The sequence below is a fragment of the Pteropus vampyrus genome, unplaced genomic scaffold, assembly GCF_000151845.1.
Source record: "Pteropus vampyrus isolate Shadow unplaced genomic scaffold, Pvam_2.0 Scaffold21, whole genome shotgun sequence".
NCBI lineage: Eukaryota > Metazoa > Chordata > Mammalia > Chiroptera > Pteropodidae > Pteropus > Pteropus vampyrus.
The window spans coordinates 12,114,328-12,141,944 of NW_011888802.1; the positions used below are offsets into that span (position 1 = coordinate 12,114,328).

The 27,617-nt window shown below is 34.0% G+C and overlaps 1 protein-coding gene across 2 annotated transcripts; it reads left to right on the forward strand.

The window, feature by feature from the left end:
* Positions 1 to 856: 856 nt before the first annotated feature.
* On the forward strand, positions 857 to 27,333 carry GPR180 (G protein-coupled receptor 180). 2 transcript variants are annotated; one of them, XM_011355492.2, is made up of 9 exons: positions 857 to 1,294; positions 3,799 to 3,957; positions 9,992 to 10,192; positions 16,735 to 16,915; positions 17,059 to 17,108; positions 19,835 to 19,992; positions 22,521 to 22,712; positions 24,589 to 24,666; positions 25,648 to 27,333. In XM_011355492.2, exons 1-9 carry the CDS (start codon positions 1,150 to 1,152, stop codon positions 25,804 to 25,806), a joined length of 1,323 nt encoding a protein of 440 aa, XP_011353794.1. In that variant the 5' UTR covers positions 857 to 1,149; the 3' UTR covers positions 25,807 to 27,333. The 2 variants fall into 2 exon arrangements, 1 of the variants encoding a protein (XP_011353794.1); XR_002779231.1 differs by lacking the exon at positions 25,648 to 27,333 and adding an exon at positions 23,102 to 23,192 and having other exon boundaries at positions 1,050 to 1,294; positions 24,589 to 24,659.
* Positions 27,334 to 27,617: the final 284 nt, after the last annotated feature.

Sequence of the window (27,617 nt, forward strand, 5' to 3'; positions counted from 1 at the left end):
ACACAGACTTGAGGTTTAAGAAAGGCTTCTAAAAGCCTTGGGGAAGAAGAGTAAAGTAGAAAGGGAAAGGTGATGTGGAGGTTGAGAAAAAGAATAAGGTAAGTACTCTAGGTAGAGGGATCTGCAAGTGCTATAGGCCAGAGGAGAGAACCTGGAGTGTTTAGCGAATTGACAGAGGCTCGGTAAGGATGGAAATGTGAGAGACTTGAAAGCCATATTCTAAAAAGTTTGTATTATGTACTAAAGGCAATCGAGAATCTTTGAAGAAAAGTCATCCAGGCAAATTGCATTTCCAAAAATTTTCTGTGGTCTACGGTAGAGATGGGCTGTGTGTAATCAATTGGAGAAAATTAAAACTGGAGACAGGTCAGTTGCCATAGGCAACGTAAAACGATGATACATACCATGATGGCCCGGATAGGATAGTGGCTGCTGTTTCCTCCCATTACCACCCAGAAGAGCCACTAATATCTTGAATAGAGTTGATTGGATGTAAGAGTGTATGGGGTCAAAGTCACTATAATTACCAGGTGTCTGGCTTGCTGGATGATGATGCAATTCAAGAACACAGGGAACCCAGGAGGAAAAAAACGGTAGGAGGTGCCGAGAGGTCATACGTTAAACTGTGGACATGTACAGTTAAGTATCTTTGAGACATTAAACTGGAAATGTCCAATAGGCTACATACGCACCTAGGGCTTTGAGGGAGTCTTTCTCTCTTCATCGGAAATGGTAACGTGTGTGTTTCTTAGTTCTTTCGGAATCCCACAAGCCTCTGGAAAGCCCTACGGGCTGGTGGCGGAGTTCCCACGCATGCTCAGTGGCACCACACGCCGGGACAAGGAGGGCAGTAATGTTTCCGTAACCTGAAGCAACAGCCTCTTGATTCTCCATAAAAAAGGCGGGAACTAGTCAACAGGCAGGGAAATGATGGGACGCACTCATGTGCACGTCCCGCCCATTTCAGTCTTTGATTGGTAGGTATCTCTGGCTCGTGGTGGAGGAGCCCGCCTTATTGGCTGTCAGTAGCCTGAGGGCGGGTCCGCGACACGGGTCCCACTCCTTCCTCCCCCGTTCCAGCTGCCGACGTGGGACTGGCAGCCGCTGGCGGTTAGGGACCGCCGTGTGGGTGCCTAGTGGCAGGTGGTGATGGGGGTGCTGCGGCTGCTGGCTGTGGCCCTCACCTGCTGCTGGTGGCCGCTGGGCGGCCAGGGTAAGACGCTGCGAGGCAGCTTCAGCAGCGCCGCGGCCCGAGACGCTCAGGGCCAGAGCATCGGCCACTTCGAGTTCCACGGTAGGTGGGGGGGCGGGGTGAAGGATGAAGGCGCGTGGGCACATCCTGGGGGCGGTGCCTCCTCCCCTTGCGTGGGGAAACTTGGAGCCAGGCGGCCGGACCGAGAATTCACCCAGCTCACCTGGATTAAATTCCAGCGTCGCCCGCAGCCCTCCTGCACCGCAGCTCACCGGAATCGTGGGATGCGTTTATTGCCAACCCCACTATTCTTGCTCCCTACACCCTTGTTAACATCCTCCCCCGCTTACTGATTGTATTCTGCACCTAAAGGACCGCCTCCTCAACCCTCCCCATATAAACATTGAACAGATGACACGTCTGCTGGCTTTTTTTGAGAGTCTCGAAGAAGCATCATTTGCTCACTTCTGTCTCAGCCTGATCATATATACTAAGGCACTGTAATTATTTGTGAATTTAAGCCCCAGAACGTAGATTTTCTGGGTTCGTTGTTGTTTTTTAAGATCAATTAGATAAAACCTACTTGCAGTAGAGAGGTTTTGGAAACCAAATAAAAGATCTGATTACCTAGTTGTCACTATTGCTAGAACAATTTGGTTACTCCACTACTAAAGAAGTAGGTTTACTATGGACTATAAAGCCTAGAATTAACTTGACAGAAATTCATGTAAGTGTATCCTGGAAGCGTCATAATTTGTATCCTCTCTGGCCCTTCTGAAATTAGAACTGCATTTGATTCTTACCTTATGGTCTCCCTCAAAAATCAATAATTCTTCAGTGAATGAAGTTACAATTCTTATTTTTGCTGTATGTATGTATGTATGTATGTATGTATGTATGTATGTATTTTTACACCTACAGCACCTGGTCTTCCTAGGTGGTCTCCCATCCAAGTACTAACCAGGCCTGGCCCTTTGCTGTATTTATTTACACCCTCAAAATTTTTCTTGATACATACTCTTGGTACTCTTAATTTGGCTGCTACTATATTTCAAATAATTCGTTGCCTCGATAAGGTTAGGATCCTTGATTCATACAGTCTTTAGCATTAAAAGATGCAAGATCAGAATTTTTTCTTAGGATTCATAGAAGATAATAGAAATGAGAAACTTTTCAGTATAGGAAAACAATCTTAAGTATTGGAAAATTACAGAATTGGTAGTTAAGAGAGGGGAACCTGAATTATTTTTTTTAATCCAAAGTTTTCAAAATAGCTTAGAAAAGGAGATTCAGCCCAGTTTTCCAATGTCCAATGTGGGATAGACCTTGGGTGAATGAAATAGAAACTCTAGAAATGGAGTTTTATTAGTTTTAGGAAACTTTAGTTTCTTAATCAACTGGCTGTAACTATACTTTTGATTATTGACAGTGATAGCAATGTCACTACAATAAATGGCACTGTCTGGACAGTGCTTGAAAATCTAGGGTGTATGGAAGCTGTGACATGGGTTATTACTAATGTCTAGAAGCAAGGCTTAGACAATCCCAGTATTTCATGATGATTACCTGGTAAACAGAGGAGAAAAGTAATAAATCCAGATTTTTTCAAGAAAGTTTGAGGAATAGAGCATCCCAAGTATTTTAATTTCTCTCTGTGTGTATACAGATATATAAGTATTACCAGTTTTCAGTGAATTCGAATTCAGTAAAATAATACTAGAACTACACTGAAAATGAACTCTAATAATTCAGAATGTGATTTAAGATGTTAATAGGGCCTTAAAGTCACTTTTAAGACTTTTGATAATTTATAATCTAATCAATTTGTATAGGAGACTTAGACATTCTTTGATACATACTATACATTTAAATGTATTTAAAACATTTAATCAAAGTGATCATTATATTGGCAAAAATAAAAACGATGGTAAGAGAATAGAAAACCTTAAAATGAAAAATGAAAAGCAATCTCCTACTTCTCACCCAGAGTCCATTTCCATAGAGGTAACTATTTTTTTGCCATTTATTTCTGGGCCTTAAATGTAGCTGGTATTCTATAGTAGACTTACAACATATATTCTGAAAGTTCTCATGTAAAAGTCACAGATGTCAACTTTTGTGTCGGGTGTAAATGTCTACCCCAAAATTGATTTATTTAAACTTTCTTGCTATTAACTATGTTTATTTTTTACATTAAAAGTATAATTAAATAGTAACAGCCATGTTGTTAAAAAACAAAAGAAACTTAGCAGGAAATGCCTATAGATTATGAACAAATGTTAAAGACACTGGAGTGGTTGTAAAAAGAGGCAACAATTCTATTATAGTGAAGGTCCACATACAGATGTTGCTGTTCATTCAGTGGAATGTCATCAGTTATCAGCTGAAGTATAAGGAAACACCACACATTGATTTGGATAATTAATGTGCATAATCTCAATTTGCATCTGAATGGAATATTCTAATGTGATATACCTAGTTAAGTGAGAGTTAAAAGAAATTATATTCTTAAATTCCCATTTTGATAAATAGAAGTATTGAATTGTCCTACCATTGCACTTTTGTACAAGATCAAACTAGTTGATAATTTTTATTTTAATGTCCAGGTGACCATGCTCTTCTGTGTGTCAGAATCAACAACATAGCAGTTGCTGTTGGAAAAGAAGCTAAACTCTACCTGTTCCAAGCCCAGGAATGGCTAAAGCTGCAGGAAAGCAGTCATAGTTACAGTTGTAGTGAAAAATTATCCAAAGCTCAGTTGACAAGTGAGTACCTCTTTTTTTCTTTGATTATCAGATATGTTTTTTTCCTCCTTAATATTGAAATACACTGTTTACATTCCAAGATGTTTGATAACACTTTGTCTACTATGTTTTAAGCTGAAGTTTAAGGAAATGAACCTTTTCCTTGATCAAAACATACAATGCCTTTTTCCCCTTTATCATTCAAAATTTTTGAGAATATATCCAGATAATTTCCTTTACTCCAACTTCTTACCAGTCACATAATTCATACCAATATGGCAGATATATTTTGACACAGTGGCAGCATGGAATGTGATAAATTTGTCAAATGCTTATTATCTGCCAGCACTGAGCTAAGCACTAAACACAATGTATTATCTCAGTTAATTGTATAATTTAGCTCATGTAACGCTATTTTGCAACATGTTATGGGAACACGGGACCTAGTCATATGGTGACACAATGTATCGTTTTGGATGTACCAGTCCCACATCATTTGTAAACATTTAGGTTGCCTCTAGAGAGCCTCTACTTTTATTATCCTAGTTGCCTGAATCTATTCTTCTATTCTCATTAACACTGGCACACTTATTAGGATGTTAGTTATCCAGATTGAATGCAGATCTTTTTAATATAGAAATGAAGAACATGTGCCATGCTACCCATTTTACCTCTTGTAAGTTAGTTGGTTGTCAGAGACATTAGCCATGTGAAACATCCATGAGAAAAAAATAGGAATTATTATTCTTTCCTTTTTCCCCTATATTTCCCCTGTCATGTTCTGCATATGAATGAGTCTCTGAATCTTCTTTTAGTCTAGTCAAGTAAAATACTGCCATTTCTAAATATCCAGTCTAGCCAAGTAAAATACTGCCATTTCTAAACATCTAGGAATAAACAGCATTAGCAGCTCTGATTCCCTCACAAGGTGGCTAGCCAGAATAGTAATGAGATTAGTATCCCCAATCCTGCCACTCATTGTAGGGATCTTTTATTTAGATATTTGTGATGACATTGACAATATGCAGAAGTCTGAACTAATTGATTCAGATATCAAAGAGACAGTTACGTATAGTTATTTACTTCAATCCTAAATTTCAGAACTTACCTGAGACATTTGTGCAAGTGCTCATTATCATTTATCTTTAACTTTCTATACCAATTTGCTCATGTAAGTGTTCCACATATGTATAAAAAGTTCTTGCCTGTCTAAACCCAATCCTTTTCCAGTGTTCCTTGTTTTCGTAACTTGTGCCACCATCCATCTAGGAAACAAGCTAGAAACCAGAGTCTTCTAACACTCCCCTCTTCAACCTCTCTATCTCTTTGCAATCAATAAGTTACCTCTAAATATCTTGAATTCATCTACACTTCTTCGTCTCTATCCCCACCATGTTATTCTAAGCTGCCATAATCTGTCGCCTATACTATTGCAATAGCCTTCCTCCCTGGCCACTGCAGCCATGCTAATTGCCCTTGGTAACCAGAGTGATCTTTCTGAACAGCAAATTTGATTATGTCCCATTCACTTCCTCACCACACCCTTAAGTACTTCAGTGGTTTCCTCCTGCTCCTAGGACAAAGACAGCCATCCTTAACTTGATCAGCAAAGCCATTATAGTCTGGCCCTTGCTTACTCTCCCAACTTCATCTCACAGCATTGTTCCCCTCCCACTTCATTTAGTGCTTGTTTTATTTTCGTGCTATCCTGAGCCTTTTCACAAGCTTTTCCTTTGCTTGTTCTTCTTTTTCTCTCCTTTCCTCCTCCATCCTCTAAGTTAACTCGAGTTTTTCTAGCCTCTTGTTTTCCTCCACAGCACTTGTTATAGTTACCACTTTACATTTTATTTATTTGTTATAAAAATCAATGAGAGCAGCAGAGCTCTTTTGGTCTATTCGTTCATTCATTCATTCATTCATTCATTCATTCACTGAGCACTTCTGTTGTTTCATGCACTATGCTAGGCACTAGTGATAAATCATGGACCAAAATGCAGAAACTATTTCAGTCCTTAACACTAGTAGGGGTGACAGGAATGAACCACATCAATGTGAATAAATGTGATATTACAATTGTGATAAGACTATGAATGTTAGTTACATGGAACTATGAGAATGAGAATTCAGGATACTGAGTGCGGAGTTAAGCCTTTTACTAAGTATTTGTAGGTTGAATTATCATAGAGCTTAGTGTTTGAGGGGTTTTTTGGTTTGTAGGTAGTTTGCTTTGTATTTAGCACTTCAACGTCTCTTTCTTTCTCCAATAAAAGCTTACCAGGTAGTTTAAAGCTTAGAGCTATAGGAATCAATTTGTTTTCTTATATCACATGGTCAGTATTATACCAATACTGTATATACTTGCAAAATCATAATGTTTTTATCAGTCACGTATATCTTCAGTCAAGAACTTATATGTACAGGGAAACAGTATGGTAACAAAAGAAAGACAACAAAACTGGGAATCACTGCTAGTGACTTATAACAAAATCTTATCTTTGAGCCACACTTTACTTATCTGTACAACAAGGAAGCTGGACCAGTTTTCTCTTAAGGTTTCTGAAAATCCTAAAATCCTGTGATTCTAATTATAACTCTTTAGGACAGAGTTGCATATATATAGTGCTGTAACTTATAAAACCTCTTGCTGTTGTTTCTTCTTCTATTTTCTCTTCCTCTTCCCTACTCTCTGAGTGTAAAGGTATTCTTTGCAATTATTGGAATGGAAGATCTCAGGAAGCAGGAATTTTTGAGGAAGGAGATTGTTTTGTTAAATTTTGGGGCCTGAAATAAATTAAGTACTGGTGAGATATATATCAGTTTCTACATATTTCATCAATTCCTTTCCCAATAACAAAAGCCAAGTCTTAAGAAAAACTATTTTTTCTAACTTTTATATATTAGTTGTCTTATTTATAGCATTTTATTATTTAGGAGCTTTGGTGCATTGGAGCAAAAAGCATATCCTTAAATTCATGACAGTGTAGTAGTATCACATTTTTAAATAATTCTTTGTAGAAATAATTCTCATTTCCAGGCCATTAATGAGACTTAAGAATTAATAGCCTTTCACCTACTTAGTAATGAGTTCGCTAACTATGCCTAACACCCATGTAAATCCTTTCTGCTGCCATGAACTATGAAAAGGCTAGCAGATTTGAAAAATCCTCTAGTGCCAAATGTAACTTGTGAGTATACATTCTCCCAAATTAATGTTTGAGAAATTACTTTTCAGTCTTCTTTGTCCTCATTCAGTAATGTTATAAAACATCAGCTTTAAAAAGATGATGGAAACTATTTTGTAGTTTTTTACAGCAAGCAAACAAGACATTTAAAAGCACCGAAAATGATGTTTCTATGTAAGAAAAAAATTTAACGAGATTCAGAGTGATTTGCTGTCAGATTATAAGAGCTAAATATAATTTTGTATATAAAACATATTCAATAGTGTCTTTATACATCATGTGTATAGTTTTGTACATTTGATATGTTTGTAAGTCATTTAAAGGGTGTTAGTATATTATTATTGTGTGTATTTTGTTAGTAGTATTCATTTCCTTTTATAATATAATTGGACAATTATCCATTCAATGCCATTCTCTGCAATTCAAGTGTTGTTAATATTTGAGGTACTAATTACGTCAGCATAGATAATGCATGCTGTGCTGTAGTCTTGTCTCAAAAACAGTGAATACACAATTTTTTCAAGAGGCTTGTTTTACAGGCCTGCCGAAAAAGGCAGCAGGACAGAAACTAAAGGCACTATTGCTTTATGAAGTACACTCTTGTTTTAAATTGATGCAAATCTGCATAATTTAAAATGAAATATTAAGAAACTATAGTAGTTAATTTTTATATTTTATCTAAGGGGAAAAAGTGCAAATGATAGAACAGCAACATAGCAGAGCCTTTATATAATCTAGATTAATCTAGATAATCTAGGATGTATATTTCAAAGGCCTTATATCTGAGCCACTTATTGATTATATATTGAATTTTTATTAAAAGTCTTCAAATCTTTAACAGAAATTAGAATCTTTGTTACATTTCTCTAGAAGCTGTATAGTACAAAAAAAAAAGAAAGTATAAATGTCAGCTAAATTAAGATAGCCAAAAAAAAAAAAAAAAAGTGCTGTGGTATTGTTGATAAAGTCATCTTGCCCAGTTTGCCTGCTATTAATGAAATTCCTAATTGTGAAGTCCAAATTTGAATTCTGACTAGATACATCTGTATCTCATTTATAAAGACAACCTATAAATAACATTTTCCAAACTTTTTATTAGGAAAATTTTCAGTCAATACAGAAAATTGAAAGTATAGTACAACCAACATATTTTGTTGCATTTGCTTTACATTTGTATGTGTGTGATTTTCATTTTTAATGGAGCTATAAAAATAAGCTGTGGGCATCATGAGCAGTTTGACCACCATATTTCAGCCTACACCTTATAAGCATAAAGACCTTATTCTCCATAATCACAATATCATATTACACCTAAGAAAATGAATAATTTCACAATGTCCTCTAAAATCTCTTTCATATGCATATTTCCACAGTTATCTCGAGACATGGCTTTTATTTATTTTAAAGTTTTTTTTCTTCCCTTGAGAAGATGTAGACTAGCGGGCTGTAGGGGCAGTCTGGAGTTGGGAATCGGGCCCATCGTAATCTTGTATTTTAAGAATATATAAGATTTTCATATACCATTTTATTTGCTCCTCACGAGAATCTGAGAGAAATAGGGCAGGTATCTTAATTTTACTACTGAAAAGCAAATTTAGAGAGGTTAAGTAATTTATTTGCTGAGTGATAAGGTTAGTAAGTAGTAGGGCTAAGACTTGCTCTTTTAACTCTTCTCTTTTTATTATACAAAGTGTTTGAGGCACTGCTCTCCTATAACTGTCTGATAGTGTTAGCAAGTATCTCTTAGGTCAGATTCATAGTTTTAAATCGAGAAGAGATCGTAGACATCCTTTAGTGTTTCTCAAAGAGGGTATTATTGGCATTTTGGAGGGACTAGGTCTTTATCGTGTGAGACTTTACCTTGGATTGCATGAGGCTTAACATACACAGCCCCTGCCAAGTATCTTCTCAACTATTGTGACAACAAAACTGTCAGTATACATTTTCAAATGCCCTGGAAGGGAACAGAATTACCCTGGATTGAGAACCACTTGTTAGTATAACCACCTTGTTTTAAAGAAAGGAAAAGGAGTATTAACCTTTATTCAGCAACTACTGTATGCCAGATACCATGCATAGTCCCTCATATAACGTAGTCCTAGCATCAGCTATTTGCTCTATTATCCTCATTTTACAGACGAAGAAAGTGAGTGTCATTGCTTATGTAACTTGCCCGAGGTCACATAGAAGGTAAGTATTGGAGTCAGCATTCAAGCACAGATCTATGTGAGGGCAACACTGATGAGTCCCCTCTCCCCTGCCACTATGTAGACCTGACCCAGTATAACTCTTCTTATAATTTCTATTGTTCCACTTTCCATACCTTTTTAAAGAATTACCAATCAGAAAAAGATTTTGGAAAATGAAAATCTTTTGAAGGTATTTGTCATAGTTTTTAGACATGATTTCCTATGTTGAATGCTCCATTTTACATTTAACTCAAATAGGTAATTTCCAAAAATGTCACTGTGATGGTTATGCAGCATTATGAATGGACTTAATGCCACAGAACTGTACTCCTGAAAATTGTTAAAATGGTAACTTTTTGTGTATTTTACTACAATGAGAAAAAATTTTAATGTCACTAACCCACTCAAAAAATCTGAAAATATTTAAAATTAAAATTCAGAGTTTCAGTGAAACCATTCTACTTTCTGGTGTTTCGTAGTACTTTTATAGTGATTCCTTTGGTTAATATATGTTTTTATCTACATTATGGTTTACAAACCATATCCCAATACTACAACAGGGTTTGGATTTCTAAGGCAACAAGAAATAAGAGCTTTCTAACTTAAAATTGATTATATGACCAAAACAATGAATACATTTGAGAATTTTGCTTTGAAAGTGCCATTTTTTTTTTCTCTTTAAAGTGACCATGAACCAGACTGAACATAATCTGACAGTGTCCCAGATTCCATATCCACAATCATGGCACATGTTTTATGCAGACAAGTATACGTGCAAAGATGACAATGAGAATTATCAGGTGGAAGATATATCATTTGAAATGATGTTACTAAACCCCGATGCTGAAGGAAATCCACTTGATCATTTTAGTGCTGGAGAATCTGGTAAGAATATCCATTAAATATATGTTCTAAATACAGAAAAAAATTTATGCATAAATGTTTTTCACATTGTTTTTAGAATATTAAAAATTAAACAAACTTATGTGTCCAACAGTAGGAAATAGTTAAATGAATCTTCCTATAGCATATTCATAGCTATACTATTAAGTTAAAAAAGACACAATTTTATATTGTATGATTTCAAGTATGTTAAAAATATAGAGAATAAACAGAAGTATAAAAATATTAACAGATTATTTCCATTTGTTGGGTGGTAGAATTATAAATAGTTTTATTTTCCTCTATAAATTTTAGATTTTTTTAATGATAACTTAGCATTATTTTTATAAACAGAAAAATGTTAGTAAGTTGAGCAATCTAAATTGGCAACTCAATAATAGAGATTAGAAACTGTGCTACTTTGTATGACCATCCTTTCAGTAGGTTGTTTGAGCAAATTTAAGAATTGCCCTTATCGGAGCTTTCAACCATTTTAGGAGTGATCAGTTTATAATGCTTTCCAAAATTAGATTTACTCCCATTAAATATTTCATCAAAATTTTAGTTTGACTATGTACTATACTACTGAAGTGAGATACCTAGCCCAAAGAGAAATGAATGACTTCCTGTGATTCATGATAGGCATGCCATAAAGTATCTTAATAGATTTGTAAATTAACATGTCAGAATGAAAACTAAGATCTGTAGGCTGTCTCTCTAAGAAAAGGGATACATAAGTTCATTACTCATTTAGAAGAGTCAATCTGCTTAGAGAAAAATTCAGTCTCTTTGTATCTCATTGGCCATTGAGGTGGGTAGATAGAGCTAGGGCAGGAGTTGAGGCTACAGTATACAGTTGTTTAGTTCAAAGTGTAATTGCCACAGCTAGAAAAGCAGCTCAAGGAGCATATGTTACAGACAGTAGATCACAAGAGGTAAACTTTTTTAAAAATCCTTTGTTCTGAATACACACACATACACACACACACACCCCCCTACACATAGTGTCAAAGTGGGATGTTAAATGTTTTAAAATAGTTAATTTTAGAAGTTTTTTCTGTAAAGGAAATGACAGAAGGGTAAGCTACTCAAGTAGTTTTTGAATGCAAATGAACTTAAAGGTTAAATTTCACTTAATGGTAGTTTAGATCAATGTAGATCGTTATTGGAAGTTAAATCAGTCCCACCATTTCTTTTATCTTTTTAAAGGATGTTGGCATTTATTTTTCATAGTTTGAAAAGGCATTGATGAAACTCATGTCTACAAATAGCATGTTGGACTAAATTGTTTATAAGGACCCTTTTAACCATAAGACTTCATTATTTCATGTGATACTTATTTTTAGGACTGGTCAAGGCTCAATAAGAAGTAATGCTCTGCTGCATACAGTCACTGTACATGGAAAACCTACTGCTGCTAGTGGAATCCAGATCAATAAGCCCTACCCCCTACTGCTGTCTAGGTAGTAGGCCTTTGGCTAAAGAGGTTGTTTTATTTGTTGTATGGATCCATGAGATGCTGCTGGATTCTGATATACTTTTTCTTGCCTCCTTGCCCAGGCTCTCGTTTCTGGTCTCTTTCCTCTTTCCCAATTTGACATGTGAACGTTGACCACAGACCATAAAGTGATCAGATTTGTGCCCTGTGCCATACTTGGGCACTGAATGTGATCATTCTCACTCTGGCTCATCTTGAACCTTTCCCATCTCTTCTAGTATTATTTTCAACATCCTGAATTATGGCCAGCTCTTTCTTTAGAGTTCACACTAAGCATTATGATTCAGTTCTTATTCCTAATTTGTTCTGACCAATCTCCTGTGACTGATTTTGATTAGATGCTTACACTTAAGTCTAAAATATATTTTTTCAATAGTAGAATGGAGAAAGTTACATTGCTCATGCCATCAACAATATTTAAATAAGGGACAAAACCTCACTATAGTATGTATTTTCATGAAGCATGGGATTCTCTCTATGCAAAGCTAATCTATAGGGATTGATGATTGAAAAGTGCCAGAAGTTCTCAAAAGTATTCAAATTCGTTATGTGGCTGGCTTAATTCTTAAGGATCACATCATTTTATTGATTAAAATGCCTAAAGGCCTTAACATGTGATTTATTCTACATTGCCATAAAATGTGGTTAATTCTACATTGAAATCTAAATCAGTGGTTCTTAACCCAACACACAGATGTGTATGCATCTGGAAGACTTATAGATTCAACTAGACACTCATAGATTCAATTTTGGAGTGAAAACCAGGCATTTGTAGTTGGTCACTACTCACAGAACCACTGATCTAAAAGTCCGTATTCCACATTGCTTTGGTAATGTGTTGATTTTCAAGTAGAGCCTTAAGAAGGATTCCTTCTACTCCATAGCTCAGGTATGGAATTCATTTCCAGAGAATAATCCCCAATTAGTTCATTTTAGACACTTTTGCTCATTTGTCTAATCTTCTGCCCTGAGTAGGGAAAATTGATTTGTTATGCTTTTTATTGAGAATTGATGTTAAACCACATGTATGAGAGATTTGAATTAGAATAACCTGGTGCAGATAGCTGCAATTAATGTTGCATGTTATTCTGGTTAAATTTTATAATTTGCTTTCTTTCAAACCAATTATGTATTTTATATCTACCAGACTTTGTTTTTTTCTATATTTTACACACTTGTTCTAGATTTTGAAAACATAAAATAAAACAAAATAAGGCAAGTGTGATGCCATTTGACAAAATACTACATAGGAATATCATCCTTTAAGGTAGAATAAAATAAAACTCCTTCTTAAAAATTAGAATCCTCATTAACTCTGTTTGTGTTCTTGTTAGAGACCAAAAGAAGTAGTCAGAATTCTGAGAGTTAAAGCAATATCATCTAAAGTAGACTGGTTTTTATTGGAATAATATTACAAGCTCTGTCACATCTGCCATTTCACTGTTTTTAAGATTCCAGATATGTTCATTCTATTCTCTTGTCCCTTTTTGCCTCTCTTATCCCAACAGATAATGGGTCGGGTCTTCCATTTAGCTCTGGTAACATGTTGCTGATAATACATTGGAGTGCTTTTGGCTTAAGGTAACAGAAAACACTAATGCAAGTGGTATAGACAATAAGGAAATTAATTATCTTACATAACAAGAATTCTCAAGGCTTCTTCAGGGTATTTTCTTCAGTAGCTCTCTATCCTACTATCCTTTGACTGTCATCTTCGTCCTTAGGCCAGCTCAGTCATGTTCAAAGTTAACAGCAGCAGTTCTGGGCATCACATCTAGATATAGTTGGCCCTCTAAATTCGTGGATTCTGTACCAGCAGATAGATTCAACCAATTGCAGATTGAAAATATTTTTCAAAATCCCAGAAAGTTCCAAAAAGGAAAATTTGAATTTGTCATGTGCCAAGCACTACGCCAAATCCATGTGAATGAAGTGATGGGTAGGCATACCCTGCTGTAGCCTTCAGCCATTTTCAAAGATCCTCATTCTCTCTCCAGCAATTGTTGTTTGAGCATTGTTCACCTGACACATCTTGGTATGCTGTTTTATGTAAGGGATTGAGCATCTGTGGATTTTGATATCCACAGGATTTGTGGATACTGAGGGATGGCTGATGGCAAACCTTCCCAGAGGCTCCCTCATCACATTTTGTTGGTCAGAACTGGGTCATGTGCCCTCATTGTACAACATGAGAAAAATGTAATAGAAGGTGTCAGAAAGAAGATAAGGGTACAGTAATGAGTCAAAGTACAGGGCTAGGCTTACCTCTTAGGGCAAGGAAAATGGAATTTCTTTGGTTTTGACTAATACAGATATATCTTGAGACATTTGAGGGTGGAGTGGACATTGGGCTCTGAGACAGCAAGCATTGTGGGTAGTCAAGAGTGTTCCAGGTGCTTACCCATGACCCAGTGACTTTCTCCCCTTCTCTTACCCTCTTTTCTCCCATCTCCCATTATTTAGCTAGAGCTGAATTTTTTTTGAAGCTGTCCTGTAAGATTTCTTTCCACCGAATTTTGCCAATTCTTCTTCTCATTAAGTTTGCCTTAAAATCTATACATTTTCTAATAACATAGGTGTTTGTCACCTGTTGCATGCTCATTTAAGAGTATTTTTCATGTGTAGGTAAAATTTAATACCTAGTATCCATCTGTTTTAAAATTAGATTTTAATTTCAAAGTGAACAGATTGCTTTCTTGTGAAGAATAGTGGCAGAACAAAAATAAGATTGATAACTGAAAACAAAAACTTTTTTTCAAGAGATAATTTATTTAAAGGAACACTGAGTGCAGGGCCAATAGTTTATCCTTAAAGTTATCTTGCAGATATGGTCAAGGTAAGAATAACTGATGAAAAATCAATGAACAAAGGTAGGACATATGTCCTATTTCAAGTTATTTAATATATCATCTCAAAATTTGTTGGTTATAATGTTAGCTTTTTCTAGAAGATATATTTAAGCTTGAATAATCCTAAAACATTTTTTTGCTGGTGGCATATGTCTCATTTTCAAAAGTGTCTCCCTCTCCTACATTATTCTGATTACTCAGTAAATTGTCTAAGGATTTTCTTTTCATGGTGGATTTGTAACCTAATGGAGTCTGAAACTTTAACTTGTATTGGATATTCTGTAAAGAATTATAAACAAATAAAACTTTAAATAGAATGCCATATTTAATTCTTTATACTAAGAAGGAAAGATGAAAACCAGGATTTAAAACGAAAGCTGGCAAAAAGAATTTTATTGATTCACAGTTATGTTTAACATGTTTTCCATCTTATTTCATTACTATAACAATCCAGGCTTATTGTCCCATTATTTCTAAAACTGGAATACTTTTCTATGTAAGGAATTTTAAAAGAAAATATGCTTTTTCTGTTGCTTGATAATCTCTTCCTGACGTCTAAATTTGCCTTTTAACCTGGACCAGAGAATTGGATTATCAAAATTTATATATGCAGAACAGGAGAGACACCCAGTGGTTGAAATACTTTTTCCTTCCTTTTTTTTTTTTTTTTTTTTTTTCCTGCTAACCATGCCAAAAATATGATTGGGATTGAATTGTTTATTGACTGTTTTTCCTACTATTTGTCACTTCTGGATTGCTTTTCTAAAATTATTTTCCGTGTAATAGAAGTAGTCCCTTCTCTACCTATTGATTGAAGTTTACCCCAAATGAGCGGGTTCACAGTTGGAATGGAAGTGACTGCAGTTTAGACTGTTCCTCCACAGATTTCAATAGGGGTGGCTCTATTCAGAGATACTGTCACTATACTCCAGTGTTATTTAGTTGGAATACAAAAGCCCTAAAATTAGGGACTAGCTCTAGATGTAATCAAGTAAATGTAAGCTATTAAACTCTAGCTAGCCCTGTGGTTTATTATAAAAATTTTCTGAAAGTTTCAAAAAATGAAGACACAGTCAAAAGATTCTAGATAGCACAGAAAAAGGAGGTGTTTATTTAGAGGATGCATGAAAACTGTTCTGAAACACTACTAGTAGGAACTAGATGCCACTTAATGACTGGCACCATTTTTAATATAAAATCTGCATATTTATTTTGTTCTTGTCCTTACCAACCAGCTTCCTTTGCTCACTTAAAATTTCAGTGTACTCAAAATTTTTATTTTATCGTGGCCTGGTTTGACTTCTTTGTCCCATCCCAATATCAATTCCTTTCAACTTCAATTTCTATTGCCTAATTCTTTCCATGTTCCATGTTTTAATTTCTCAAAAGAATGTGATTAGCCTAACTTGTCTTTGAGAACCCAGTTATGCTGTTGGCTACTGGCTGTTCTGTGGATTGATAGCCATTTGTTACATTCTGGAGCAGAATCACATGGTCACCGTAGTATTTCCTCTTTGACCAGGGCTGAAGACAGTTTACTTCAGAAGGGGGCTCTGGTCATGACAGGTATTTTGAAGCTTTGTCCAAATGGAAATTTAAGGTAATGGTACATTCTAGAACTGTAGTTCTTGTGCTTTAGCTGCATCAGAATCATCTGAAATGCTTACTAAAACCCAGATTGCTCCCAGAGTTTTTGATTCAGTAGATCTGGGATGAAGCCCAAGAATGTCCATTTCTAACAAGTTTCTTAATGATGCTGCTGCTGCTGGCCCGGGTATCACACTTTGAGACCAGTTGTCAGGGTATACTATTGTAGACTGACTAAATCTGTTTCTAAGTATCTTACAAAAGGAATCTACTTTGGGGGTAAAACTATATTTAGCCATGCTGAAATCATTATTTTACTGGTTTTGTACAAAACTATAATCTTCTGGTAGTCTTTGGGCTTATGCCCTGACTACTGTGCTTTTTATAGATTGACGTTATTTTAATCTGCCTTCCTATAGTTAGAACTATCCAAAAGTATAAAATTTTTAAGTTTCAATAATTTTCTTTTTTGTTTTTCTTTTACAAAAATGAATGCTATGACTCCAGTTAAAAAACAAGTTCTAGAAGTATATTGACAGGGAGATTTGAAAGCAACCCAATACTCTAACTGGCTTATTTTACTGAAGCAAACTCCTTTCTTCTCTTTACAGGGTTACATGAGTTCTTTTTCCTCCTAGTCCTAGTGTACTTTGTGATTGCTTGCATTTATGCTCAATCATTGTGGCAGGCTATTAAGAAAGGAGGACCCATGCACATGATTTTAAAGGTTCTGACAACTGCATTGCTGTTACAAGCTGGTTCAGCTTTAGCTAATTACATTCATTTCTCCAGGTAACTCACAACCACTAAAACTGTGTTCATCATTACGTCTAATTAATCCTAATTAGTCCACCAAAATTATGCTTGATTTGATTACAAACAATTTTTTTTCACATTTATAATTTACACTAATACTCTCCTCTTCAATTCCTCAGTTACTCCAAAGATGGAATAGGGGTACCTTTTATGGGAAGTTTGGCAGAATGTGAGTATCTTTCTGAGCATTTTCTTTTCAATGTAAATTTACTATCTGCTTCTTTTTTGTTTTCCTTTTTTTGGAAATTATATTTTGTCATAATATAATTTTTCTGTTCACGGTTGGTTAGAATTCAGCATGACTGAAAACAGGGCTACAGATTTACTTCCCATATATCCTGTTTAGTTCCCTCTCAATAATATGTATAGCTCTTCACAATTTTTAGAGCACATTTATATGCATTCTCTTACCCTCAATAAAACCTCAGTGAAGTGTAGGTCTGCTTATCCCTATTTTGCAGATAAAGACTCTCAGTGGATGAAGCACATTTCTAAATGTCAGTCAGCTATTGAGTGGTAGTGCCAAGGCTCGGATCCATGTTTTTTTTACCCCAAGGTGAAGATTTTTTTCCTATTTTCATCTCTTTTGTGACTCTTTTTCTCTATTCTGACCCAGTGCCATAAAGTACACCTATAACTGAGCTGACCTCACACCTTTGTTTTTTTGTGTTCCTCCATAAGAGGAATGCTTATGAAGTAATTTTTCAGTTAAGCATGATGAGAAAAAATATTTAAAAGTTTCTATAAGTATGACTTTGTAAAGAGAACTTCATAGGGACATCAGGTCATATGCCATTTTTAGTCCTGGAAAAGTTAAGATTTGCTCTAAAAATGTAGATTCTGAATATGGCACCATTTTAGGATTTACTTTTCTTTGTGTTTCCATATTCCTCCTTTAGTCTTGTTACTCTTTTAATAGAGTATCTTATGGTAATCTCTCTAATCATTTCAGGACCCACTTTTCCTGACCTTGCTGCCTATTTTAAGATTCTAAGACTTCTAGAACCTTTCATTTTCTTGTGAAGAGAAAGTGTACTGTTCACCTGTTGGACATGAACAAGAATTGCTTCTCCTTTTTTTAACATTATCTAGAGCTCTTAGTTTCTCACACTTTTTTCTCTTACATGACTCAGGATGTTTAACAGAATCATAAGTATTTTAAAGTTGGACAGAACCTTAGAACTAATTTAGCTTATGCAATTTAGGAAATTGAGGTCCAAAGAGGCAAAACAGACAAAAGCCCATCAGTGGCAAAGCTGTTAGTAAACTCAAGGATTTTTGAATTTTTTGTGTCTGCTATATGCAAAACAGCATATTAGTCTTTCTGACATCTTCTTAACTGTAGGTTACAAAGCAAAAGTCTTTTTTCAAAAACTGCAGTAAATCGATGTTGCTCATTTTGGTAGTTCTCACAACAGTTTGGTTAGTTAAATGATTAAAATTTCAAGATTTTAAATAAAATGCCACAGAATGGGATTTTTGTGTGATCTGTGTTTTTTACCTACAATTAGTTATTTTTCACTAACAAATAAGCAGCATTTTACCTATTCTCACAGTTATAGTATTATATCAATATATGCATTACTTAGCATATAAAGAAATGAGCCAGAAAATCAGGTGTTTTTCCTCCCAGATATTTTTTTTTTTTTTTTTTTGCTATTAGCAGTTTATGTAGGAATATTCCTTTGGCTATAGCTTCTTTATTTAAGTAACCGAGTATATAATAAAAATAATGGGCATCACAGTCATTTAAAAATCTATGATGAAAGAAAATTGTACTTGAACTGAAAGAACATGACATCTTACCTCATTCAAATGTAATGACAGTTGATTATCAGAATTCGCTGTTTATAAGTTAAATGTGGAGTATCTAGTTTTAATTTTGATGGCAGAACAGGGAAAATATGCCAAATATATATATTAAAAACTACATTATTAATAGGACTTCGGCTTATAACTTTTAAATATAAGTATGATACTATAGCTAATTTTATCTGTTTCTCTGAGGATATCTTTATATAAAAGAAGTAAAAATTGTATACGTCAAAGTTATGGATGGCAATTTGAAGAAACTTTTGTGAAATTGTGATCACATATTTATTTCAAAATACAGCATGATGAAAAAGTGATAATCTTTTTTAAAATCGATAAATACTAGCTTCTAAAATATGCATGGAACTTATCGATTGTTGTTTTCTTGTAGCGCTGAACTGGATGCAGGAGGTTTTGTTGCATCCTTTTTAAAGTAGCAGGCTTCCCCTGCAGTGTAAGTGATGGCCACCTGGTGGCAGATCACACTAATTCATGGACTATTTCATTTGTCTTTGGAACTCAGACACCAAAGCCAAGATAATTAATTGGATGTTACAGCAGCTATGCATTTTATTGTCATGCTATTTCTTATTAATAATTTTAGAAAATATTCTTCACGTTACAGTTCAGCCATCAGAAAAAAACATGAGCAACCGAGAAATGAAAGCACCAATATTCTTTACATTGTAGAAATTATGTTTAGAATTTGTTTCTTTTAATAAGCAGTGAGATATAGATAACAGGATTATGTAGTTAGAAAAGCTAAAAAAATGGGAAACAAAGAAATTTAAAGTTACCTTAAAGATATGATACGGGCATGTATATTTATATATATGTATGTATATTAAAATAGGAGTATTGTGATTGTTTTAACTATTTTCATAAATGTTTACGAATTTAATGGTGAAGTTTTAGTTCTTGAGAATTGTATACATAAATACTCTTATTGTTGAATTTCATCAGCTTCTCTTTGAAAATGCCCATCTTTTTGTGGGTAAGAAATAATTATATTCTCAACTCAGAAAGGACCACATTCTTTGTATCATGAAACCTTGGTTGACTTCAGTTTTCGTTTCCCGTTAGTTTTTGACATCGCTTCTCAAATTCAAATGTTATACCTACTTCTGAGTCTATGCATGGGCTGGACAATAGTCAGAATGAAAAAGTCTCAAAGCAGACCTCTCCAGTGGGATTCTACTCCTGCATCCACTGGCATTGCCGTATTCATTGTCATAACACAGGTGAGTATTGACATTCACTGTCTCTGCTTTTCAGTATTCAGAAATGCATATTTGAGCATATCTCATTTCAAAATTGAAACCCAGGACCCATGAGGAATTTGTGTCATTTTAAAGTGAATTTAAAGAGTGATAGATCAGGTAACATGTTAATTTTCTGAGTGTTGAAATTAATTGTAATTTACCTAAATTTGAACTTCCTACCAGCTTATTCAAACACAGTATGTTTAATATTAGGTTAGATTCTCATTTCCTACTTAGTAGCTTTTTTCATATTTTGTAACACATAGTAAGCACTCAACATTAAATGAGTGAATCAGTGAATTTGAGGTTCATTCATTGGCAAGGATCTTTAGGTTCAGTTCTACATTATATATGAAGTAATTCAAGTGAATATCTGAGATCAATGAAAAAGCAAAATGTAGAATAAAAAAGACTGGGATCATGATTTTGAAAACAATTACAAAAACAAATTCGGTCTTTTAGAAAGGTCCTCTGTGCTTTTTATTCCCCCTCTGTAGTGCTAGTTTAGACATTATTCTAGGATTCTTGTATGCCTGTGTACAGGGGTTTATAAAAATTCAGAAGAAAGGTATAAACATAAAAAATTGTACTGAGTTTGCGACCATCAATGGCTGTAAATGAAAATAAAATACATACCTGGGCTTCGTAAAGGACATTATAATCTAAGTTTTAATGCAATATTAAATAAATTGCAAAATTCGTTAAATAAAAGATAAGGTCTCTGCTTTATTCTTCTTTGTACCTCTAGTATTTATTAAGTACAGTAGGTGCCGAGTGAAATAGGTATATTGAATTTACATGATTGAGTTTAGAAAGAGACCAGATCAAAGATAGTGATATTTAGAAAGGAGGTAATGCCAGGAAGGGAGGGCTAATGGGAAAGAACTAAATTAGAAGTGATTAAAATAAGGGCAAGATTCTACCAACTTAACATATTTGATTCAGGAATTGTGGAGAGTAGTGTTAGTATTAAATTCTCATTTCTCAATTAGTAGCTTTTTTTTAATTGAATTTTTATTTCATCGTAATTTAAATTCATTATCATTGACAAACACAAATTAAGAACTGATAAATACAAATTAAGAGTGTATGGGGGCATTTGTGAAGACTACATTAGACATGGCCCTAGTCTTCAACAACAACCCAGACAAGGTGGATGATAAAGGCAACGAGAGACTATATAAATACATTCATATGTTCCACAGGTCATGTATTTGCATACATATATGAAAATGTGGGAGCTCAAATTATAAGAATGTGTCATGGTCATTGGTAGTGTCTTTTCTGCTTTAGTGGAAATAGAAATTGTATGTATTTAAGGTGTATAATTTGATGTTTTGGTATACATATATATATTGTGAGATGATCACAATTAAGCCAGTTAACATCCATCACCTCACGGAGATAGTAGGAAATGGTAGTTCTATAGTAGCACCTCTTTTTTGTAAAAATGGTAGTTCTATAGTAGCACCTCTTTTTTGTAAAAGTTAAGTTTAGAAACGTAGTTTAAATCAGATGGGTATAATTTGGTGGAGTGGAGGAATAACATTTTCAGTAAAAAAGAGCAAATATTCAGCCCAAGAAGGAAATTCATGTGTGCAGATGACAAAGGAGTTCACCTATCAAGAATAGTAGCAGGGATAAAATTAGGGTAGAATATTTGAGAATAGGGAAAGGAAGAGTTTGCTAGTAGCCCTCATAAAATCGAAGCATTGGATTTAATAATTGAGTTTTGATCTAAATTCTTTGGAAGCCACTGAAGACACAATTTTGAGAGCTGAGTTGGCAAGTGAAGGAAGCACAGAGGGCAACTTATGTGTGATGGTAAAAACATTATAGTAATTTAAGTAATTGATGTTTGGTAAAGATGGAGGAAATGTGGACATTGATTTCTACTGAATAGCAATAAACAGAACAGCTTAATGAGGAATTTGCTGAGCTTTTTACTGTTACAGTAACAATATGGGAGAAAAGATAAGCAAACAAATAAGGATAAATAACTCTGCTCTTGGTACTATTAAAAATATACTCTCCTGTACCCAGGGAGGTTACCTTGGAAAAAGAACCAAGTCTGAAATCAGCTATTCTGATTTGTTAACTTCTGAATTATAAAAAATACTGAGATATTTACAAGTTATTTTGAGATCATAGGCTTAAATGCAGAACAGTTTGATTCCTAATAAGGTGTTGAAGTAAGAAAGAGATGGATTTAGAAAAAAGTTTATATTTATTCTTTTAATCTTTTCAACTTATTTTCGTCTTTAGAAATGTCTTTAGCATTTTTTATTTTTGTATGTGATCTCATTTGATAATCTCTTTTCTGTAGCTTAGGATATCAGCAAGGAAAAGACTGCCTGTGCTTTATTACTTGACACCTTTATAGTCTGATAAATCTTAGAACCTCTTAGGAACATTTATACACTATTAAAGGGATATTTAAGAGTTGAAAAAGTACTTTATTCTAAGTAGGTATGATTTTTTTTTTCTAAATGTATTGTGTTTTGCAGAGTATTTTGCTGCTTTGGGAACAGTTTGAAGATACCAGTCCTCACAGCTACCATTCACACCACAATTTAGCAGGGATCCTTCTAATCATTTTAAGAATTTGCCTAGCATTGTCATTAGGCTGTGGACTCTACCAGATCATCACAGTGGAGAGAAGTACACTAAAAAGGGAGTTCTACATCACATTTGCCAAAGTATGGGTTTGGTTAGAAAATGGCTTTTTCTGATGATCAACTTTGTTATGCTTTCTTCAGGAAGTTAATAAGCACGTCGACATTTATTAAACTTATATTATGTGCCAGGCACTATTGTAAGCCCTTCTTGTGTTTCAACTCATTTAATCTTCACAACCTGTGAAGTGTAGATGATTTTATCCATACTTTACAGAACCCATAAAACAGTAGTTTCCATGTAATTTTTGGTTGGTTAGTTTTGCCTGGCTTATGATTTTTTATAAATAGGGATTTTACATATTTTCTATAGTATCAGAATTTTAAAAAAAAAATTTTTTTTTAATTTTTTAATTAGAATATAGTTTGCATTTCTCAAAAAACAGTTATTAATTAACTGAACTGTTACTCAGAATTTTTAACAAACAGTGAGGAGTTATCCTTCAGCATGAGCAGATGGAACCAGGAAGCTGAGGACATATTGTTGCAGCCGTTTGTTTCACTGTAAGATGTTCATTTTATTCCCCGTCTCTATATCCTCCTGGTAGTGAGATCTAAAAGCGAATTTCATCTTTTCTTTACGAATTTGATCTCTTCTTTACATGTTATTAAAGGAAAAGATCACGAGAGAGGTTGGGGCGGTAACATTACAAGCCTCCCTCCCTAGAAGGTTATGTTTTTATGTCAGATTGAGACAATCCGTATTGCTTCATTTTAGCAACTTTAAACAACATTCTGGTAAGCTGTTTAAGTCGACCCACCCTAGTCCACAGAGTCCCTGAGCAGTAAGAGGTAGCTGTTGAAGGAGGGCCAAATTCCTTTTTATTCCTAGTGTAGAGCATTTTAAAGCTGCTCCTGCAGCCCTCGGAACCCCCTTCAGGCTTTGGAGTACCACATAGGCAAGAAGATGCCATTTGCTTTTGAATTTTTCACATGGATAGTAGTACTTATTGTTTAGAAACTTAGTATATTTTTTAAAGTTTTTAGAAACAAATTTTTTTCTTTTAATGTTTAAAGTAGTACTAAACTTTTTTATTAAAAAAGTTATTTGTATATGTTATAATTTAATTTTTTGAATAGGTTCAAACATCCACAAGTATTTAAAAAATAGCAAAATGTGTTTCTTACCACTCTGTCATCTACTCAGTTATCACCTTCTCACATATCACTGCTACTAATTTTTAACTTATCCTTCCAGAGAATTTTTAATATATATTCCTATGTGCTACCCTCTGCTTTTATATAAATAGTAGCATACTAAACACATTTTCTACATATTTTTTCCTTACCTTTAATATACTAAGTACCTCAACAGCTACTATTTGTTAACTTATTATTTTATTTCAAATTTAATTTTGCAAAAGAGAATACGTTGCCATGGTTCTAGGAAAAATAGACAAGAGATATTTGAAAACTATAGTGTTAACATGTTTCCTATTCTTACATGCCCAGTTTCACTCTCTTCTGTACTCACAACCCTCAAACAGGTAACCACTGTCAGCCAGTTTTTTGTGCATTCTTACAGAATTTCTTTGTGTACCTACATGCAAATATGAAGTTACATTACATTCTTATTTTTTACAGAAATATTATACTATTGTACCTTGCTTTTCTCAATGATTGACTTGTTACTTAATGTATTTGTAATATATCAAAATGTGTATATATGTAAAGGATTTAAGATTTTATATACTCCAGAAAATACCCATTTGATTAGAAATAAAATATTAATGTCACAGCAATGGTAAATTTATTTCTACATTTTATTGCAAGTTCTATCTAAAGGCCATTTGAGATCAAGTAGGACCTCCTAAATATGCTACTGTTTTTGTTTTATCTGGTACATTCTGAAAATAAAGATATAGCTGCACTTATTTGACTTATTTTTCATTTGTTTCAGGGCTGTATCTTATGGTTTTTATGCCATCCAGGTCTTGCATGCATTTCTGTCATGTTTAATGACTACCAAAGAGATAAGGTAAGTAATATACATGATCAAAATAGTTTGGGGGAGTCTTTACTGAGAAATTATTAAAGTAGGAAAGGCCTATTTATCCACTTAGAAATTTCTTGAATTCTTAAAAATAAAACTTTGAAACGAAATATTGAATTCTTAAAAATGAAACTTTGAACTGGTGATTATATATATTAGAAGTTCAAAATATAAAAGAAAAACTTTTAATTTAGTTGTTAGGCGAAATGATGGAAAATAGCTTTGTTGTTCATATTTTAGCCTGTTTCATAATGCCATATTATAAATAGAGAATCTATAACACACCTTTGTTAAGAAAAATGACTAAAATTTTTGGTTGTGTAATGGTAAAAGTCAAGATAGATTTATAAAAATCAGTCTAGTTGCTTTAACAGACTGCAGACTGGAGTGCCATGTTCAGGTGATATCTACCTTCTTAGGTGAACAGCTCCATCATTTCAAAGTGGAGTTCTGCCAGGACTCCTTTACAAGCAGCGCAGCATGTGCTTGAATGCACAAATGTGTCCTGAGCCTGAGGTATTTACAGAAGGTAAATAGATAGGAAAGTAGTCTACAAAAATAGAGAAGTGACTTGAAGATTTTCGAAAGAGCTTTTAGAATACTCTCCAAGATTCAGGTAGGGGCATGCTTTATTCCTAGTACTAGATTAGCCAGGAACCTGGTTTTTCTTGTTATTTTCTGTCATGTGCACACTCTAAGGAGAGAATGGCATAGCAAATTATTCTTTTGAGTCTATTTTTGGCATCTATATGCTGTTAAAGAAATTTTACCTTTGAATGATTACAGTTCCAAACATTAGTGATATTTTCCTATTAAAAATTTATTGGATAAAATGTACCCATGGTATATAGTGTATATATGTATATTATGACATATATGTAAAAATATGCAGAGATTCATAATAAATTGAATATAATTTCTGTCTTTTTGCAAGCAGTTAAAGCATTCCCTGTCTTTTCTTTTCAGGTTATTATAATAGGTGTTATCCTTTGCCAGTCTGTTTCCATGGTTATTCTCTACAGACTTTTTCTATCCCACAGTCTATACTGGGAAGTTTCTTCGCTCTCCTCAGTGACATTACCACTGACCATATCATCTGGACACAAAAGTCGGCCTCATTTCTGATACTTGATTTTCTTTAAAGGAAAAGTGAGTTGACTGAACAGAGTGCAATAAGGATCCAAATATAGTGACTTTTTTTTTCATACTTTTGGTATGAAAAATTGAACAGAGAAAGCAGAGCATGTTATTTATACAACTGCATTTAAGCAGTACAAAAACTGAAAAAGGTAATAAATGAAATGTTTTGAAATATATTTAATAAACTTTCAAGAAAGAACGTTGTTATAAGGTGATTTATGCATTTCCCACATGGAAATAAAGATGAAAAAGAATTGTGGTATTTTCATAAGAAACTCCCTACTTATAACACCTCATCTTATATCAATAGTTAACTCAGGTTTAATAGTCTTATAAAAAGTAATCAGTTAAATGATTATTTGCTTATACATATCTAAACTATAATTATGAAATCAGTGTAGTACGCTGATTAAAAACTCTTCACTTTATGCATAAAGGAAAATGCATTTCATATTATAGTTTAAAGTGAAAATGGAATTCAGAAAATGAATGTAAAGTATATTCATAGTTAAATGAATAATTTTTTATTTGTGGGTGGGATTTTTCTCCATTTTCTTCTATCACTTTGTCTCTAGTTACAGGTTTTAGTTTGATTGGCAAAGGGTTTTTGACAGATAATTTATGAAAAATAAAATTAGATACATTACATATGTTTTAAGGACAAAGGATTTTAAAATGTGAGCATTTAGGTGAAGGGACAAGCATGTTTACATATTTAAAAAGAAAGAAGAAAAAGGTACTGTGTGATACGGTACTAAATATGGTACTAAAATTTTAATCCTGATATAATTCATTTCTCATACATTGAATCCCCAGTCATAATTAAGCCATGTACACAGATTAAATTAACAGAAGCATTTCACATAAATGTTGGTTTCAGTCATCAACTACCCATGAATTCCTGCCCAACGATTCTTAATCAGGATTAAATTTTCAATGAATAATTGAAAAACAAAATACTCACTGGATTTGTTATAATCCATATTGGCACTGGATTCTAAGTTGTTGCCATCTTGAATCCTTTGTCATAAAGCCATATTTTTTTGTATATGTGAGGCCCCAGTATTGAGTATGCTAGCTGAAAAGTGCTCTATCAAGTGCCTGTTTAAAGAATTGCTAAATGGTTGTCGATACCTGCTGTATAAAGTGAGGATTCCCATTAATAGTCACCGATTGGAAATGGTTCTGTTTCTGTTTGTTAGATTATTTAAGTCTTTTCATTCTGACCTCTGGTTTACTTTTTAAAAATTTTTAAATCTACTTTGAGAGGTATTACATTTTTAAGCAAGAAACTGTGCACTGATCTGGTAATTAAACTTTTTAATTAAATAGTTATAATAACATAATACAACTTAAAAATATCTATAGCTTCATTTTTGTTTTTCCCTTAAACCTAGTCTCGTTGGAAATGAATAGTGTTCTGTTTTATTTTAAAGACAAAATGTATATGTTTGTAACTAGCAAAATGGCAAAGTGGTAAAGTTCAGCCTGCTCATTAAATCATCTCTAACAGTTCTTTGTAAATTATTTAATAAATGAGAGCTACAGGTTGGGACGAGAATGTCTGGGTTATATTTAGGTTTACAGGGTCTGCCGAGTGGTCCCGACCTTTTCTTTTACCACAACTCATAATCACCCTAGTTATTGTCAGTTGTAGTTAACTGAAGTGCAGTTAATTAAGCTGAAAAAAAAAAAATGAAGTCGTTTCATAAATTGCATTGGGAAAGGAATAATCTTTGTGTTACCTTACACAAAGAACATAGGAACTGCAATCAACATATACAATGTATTGCTGT

Bases quoted from the DNA above. Each gene is read 5' to 3' on its own strand.
- GPR180 (XM_011355492.2), top strand. From the start codon at position 1,150: ATGGGGGTGCTGCGGCTGCTGGCTGTGGCCCTCACCTGCTGCTGGTGG. The intron at 3,958-9,991 runs GTGAGTACCTCT...TTCTCTTTAAAG, and splicing joins ATCCAAAGCTCAGTTGACAA to TGACCATGAACCAGACTGAA. The intron at 16,916-17,058 runs GTAACTCACAAC...TCAATTCCTCAG, and splicing joins AATTACATTCATTTCTCCAG to TTACTCCAAAGATGGAATAG.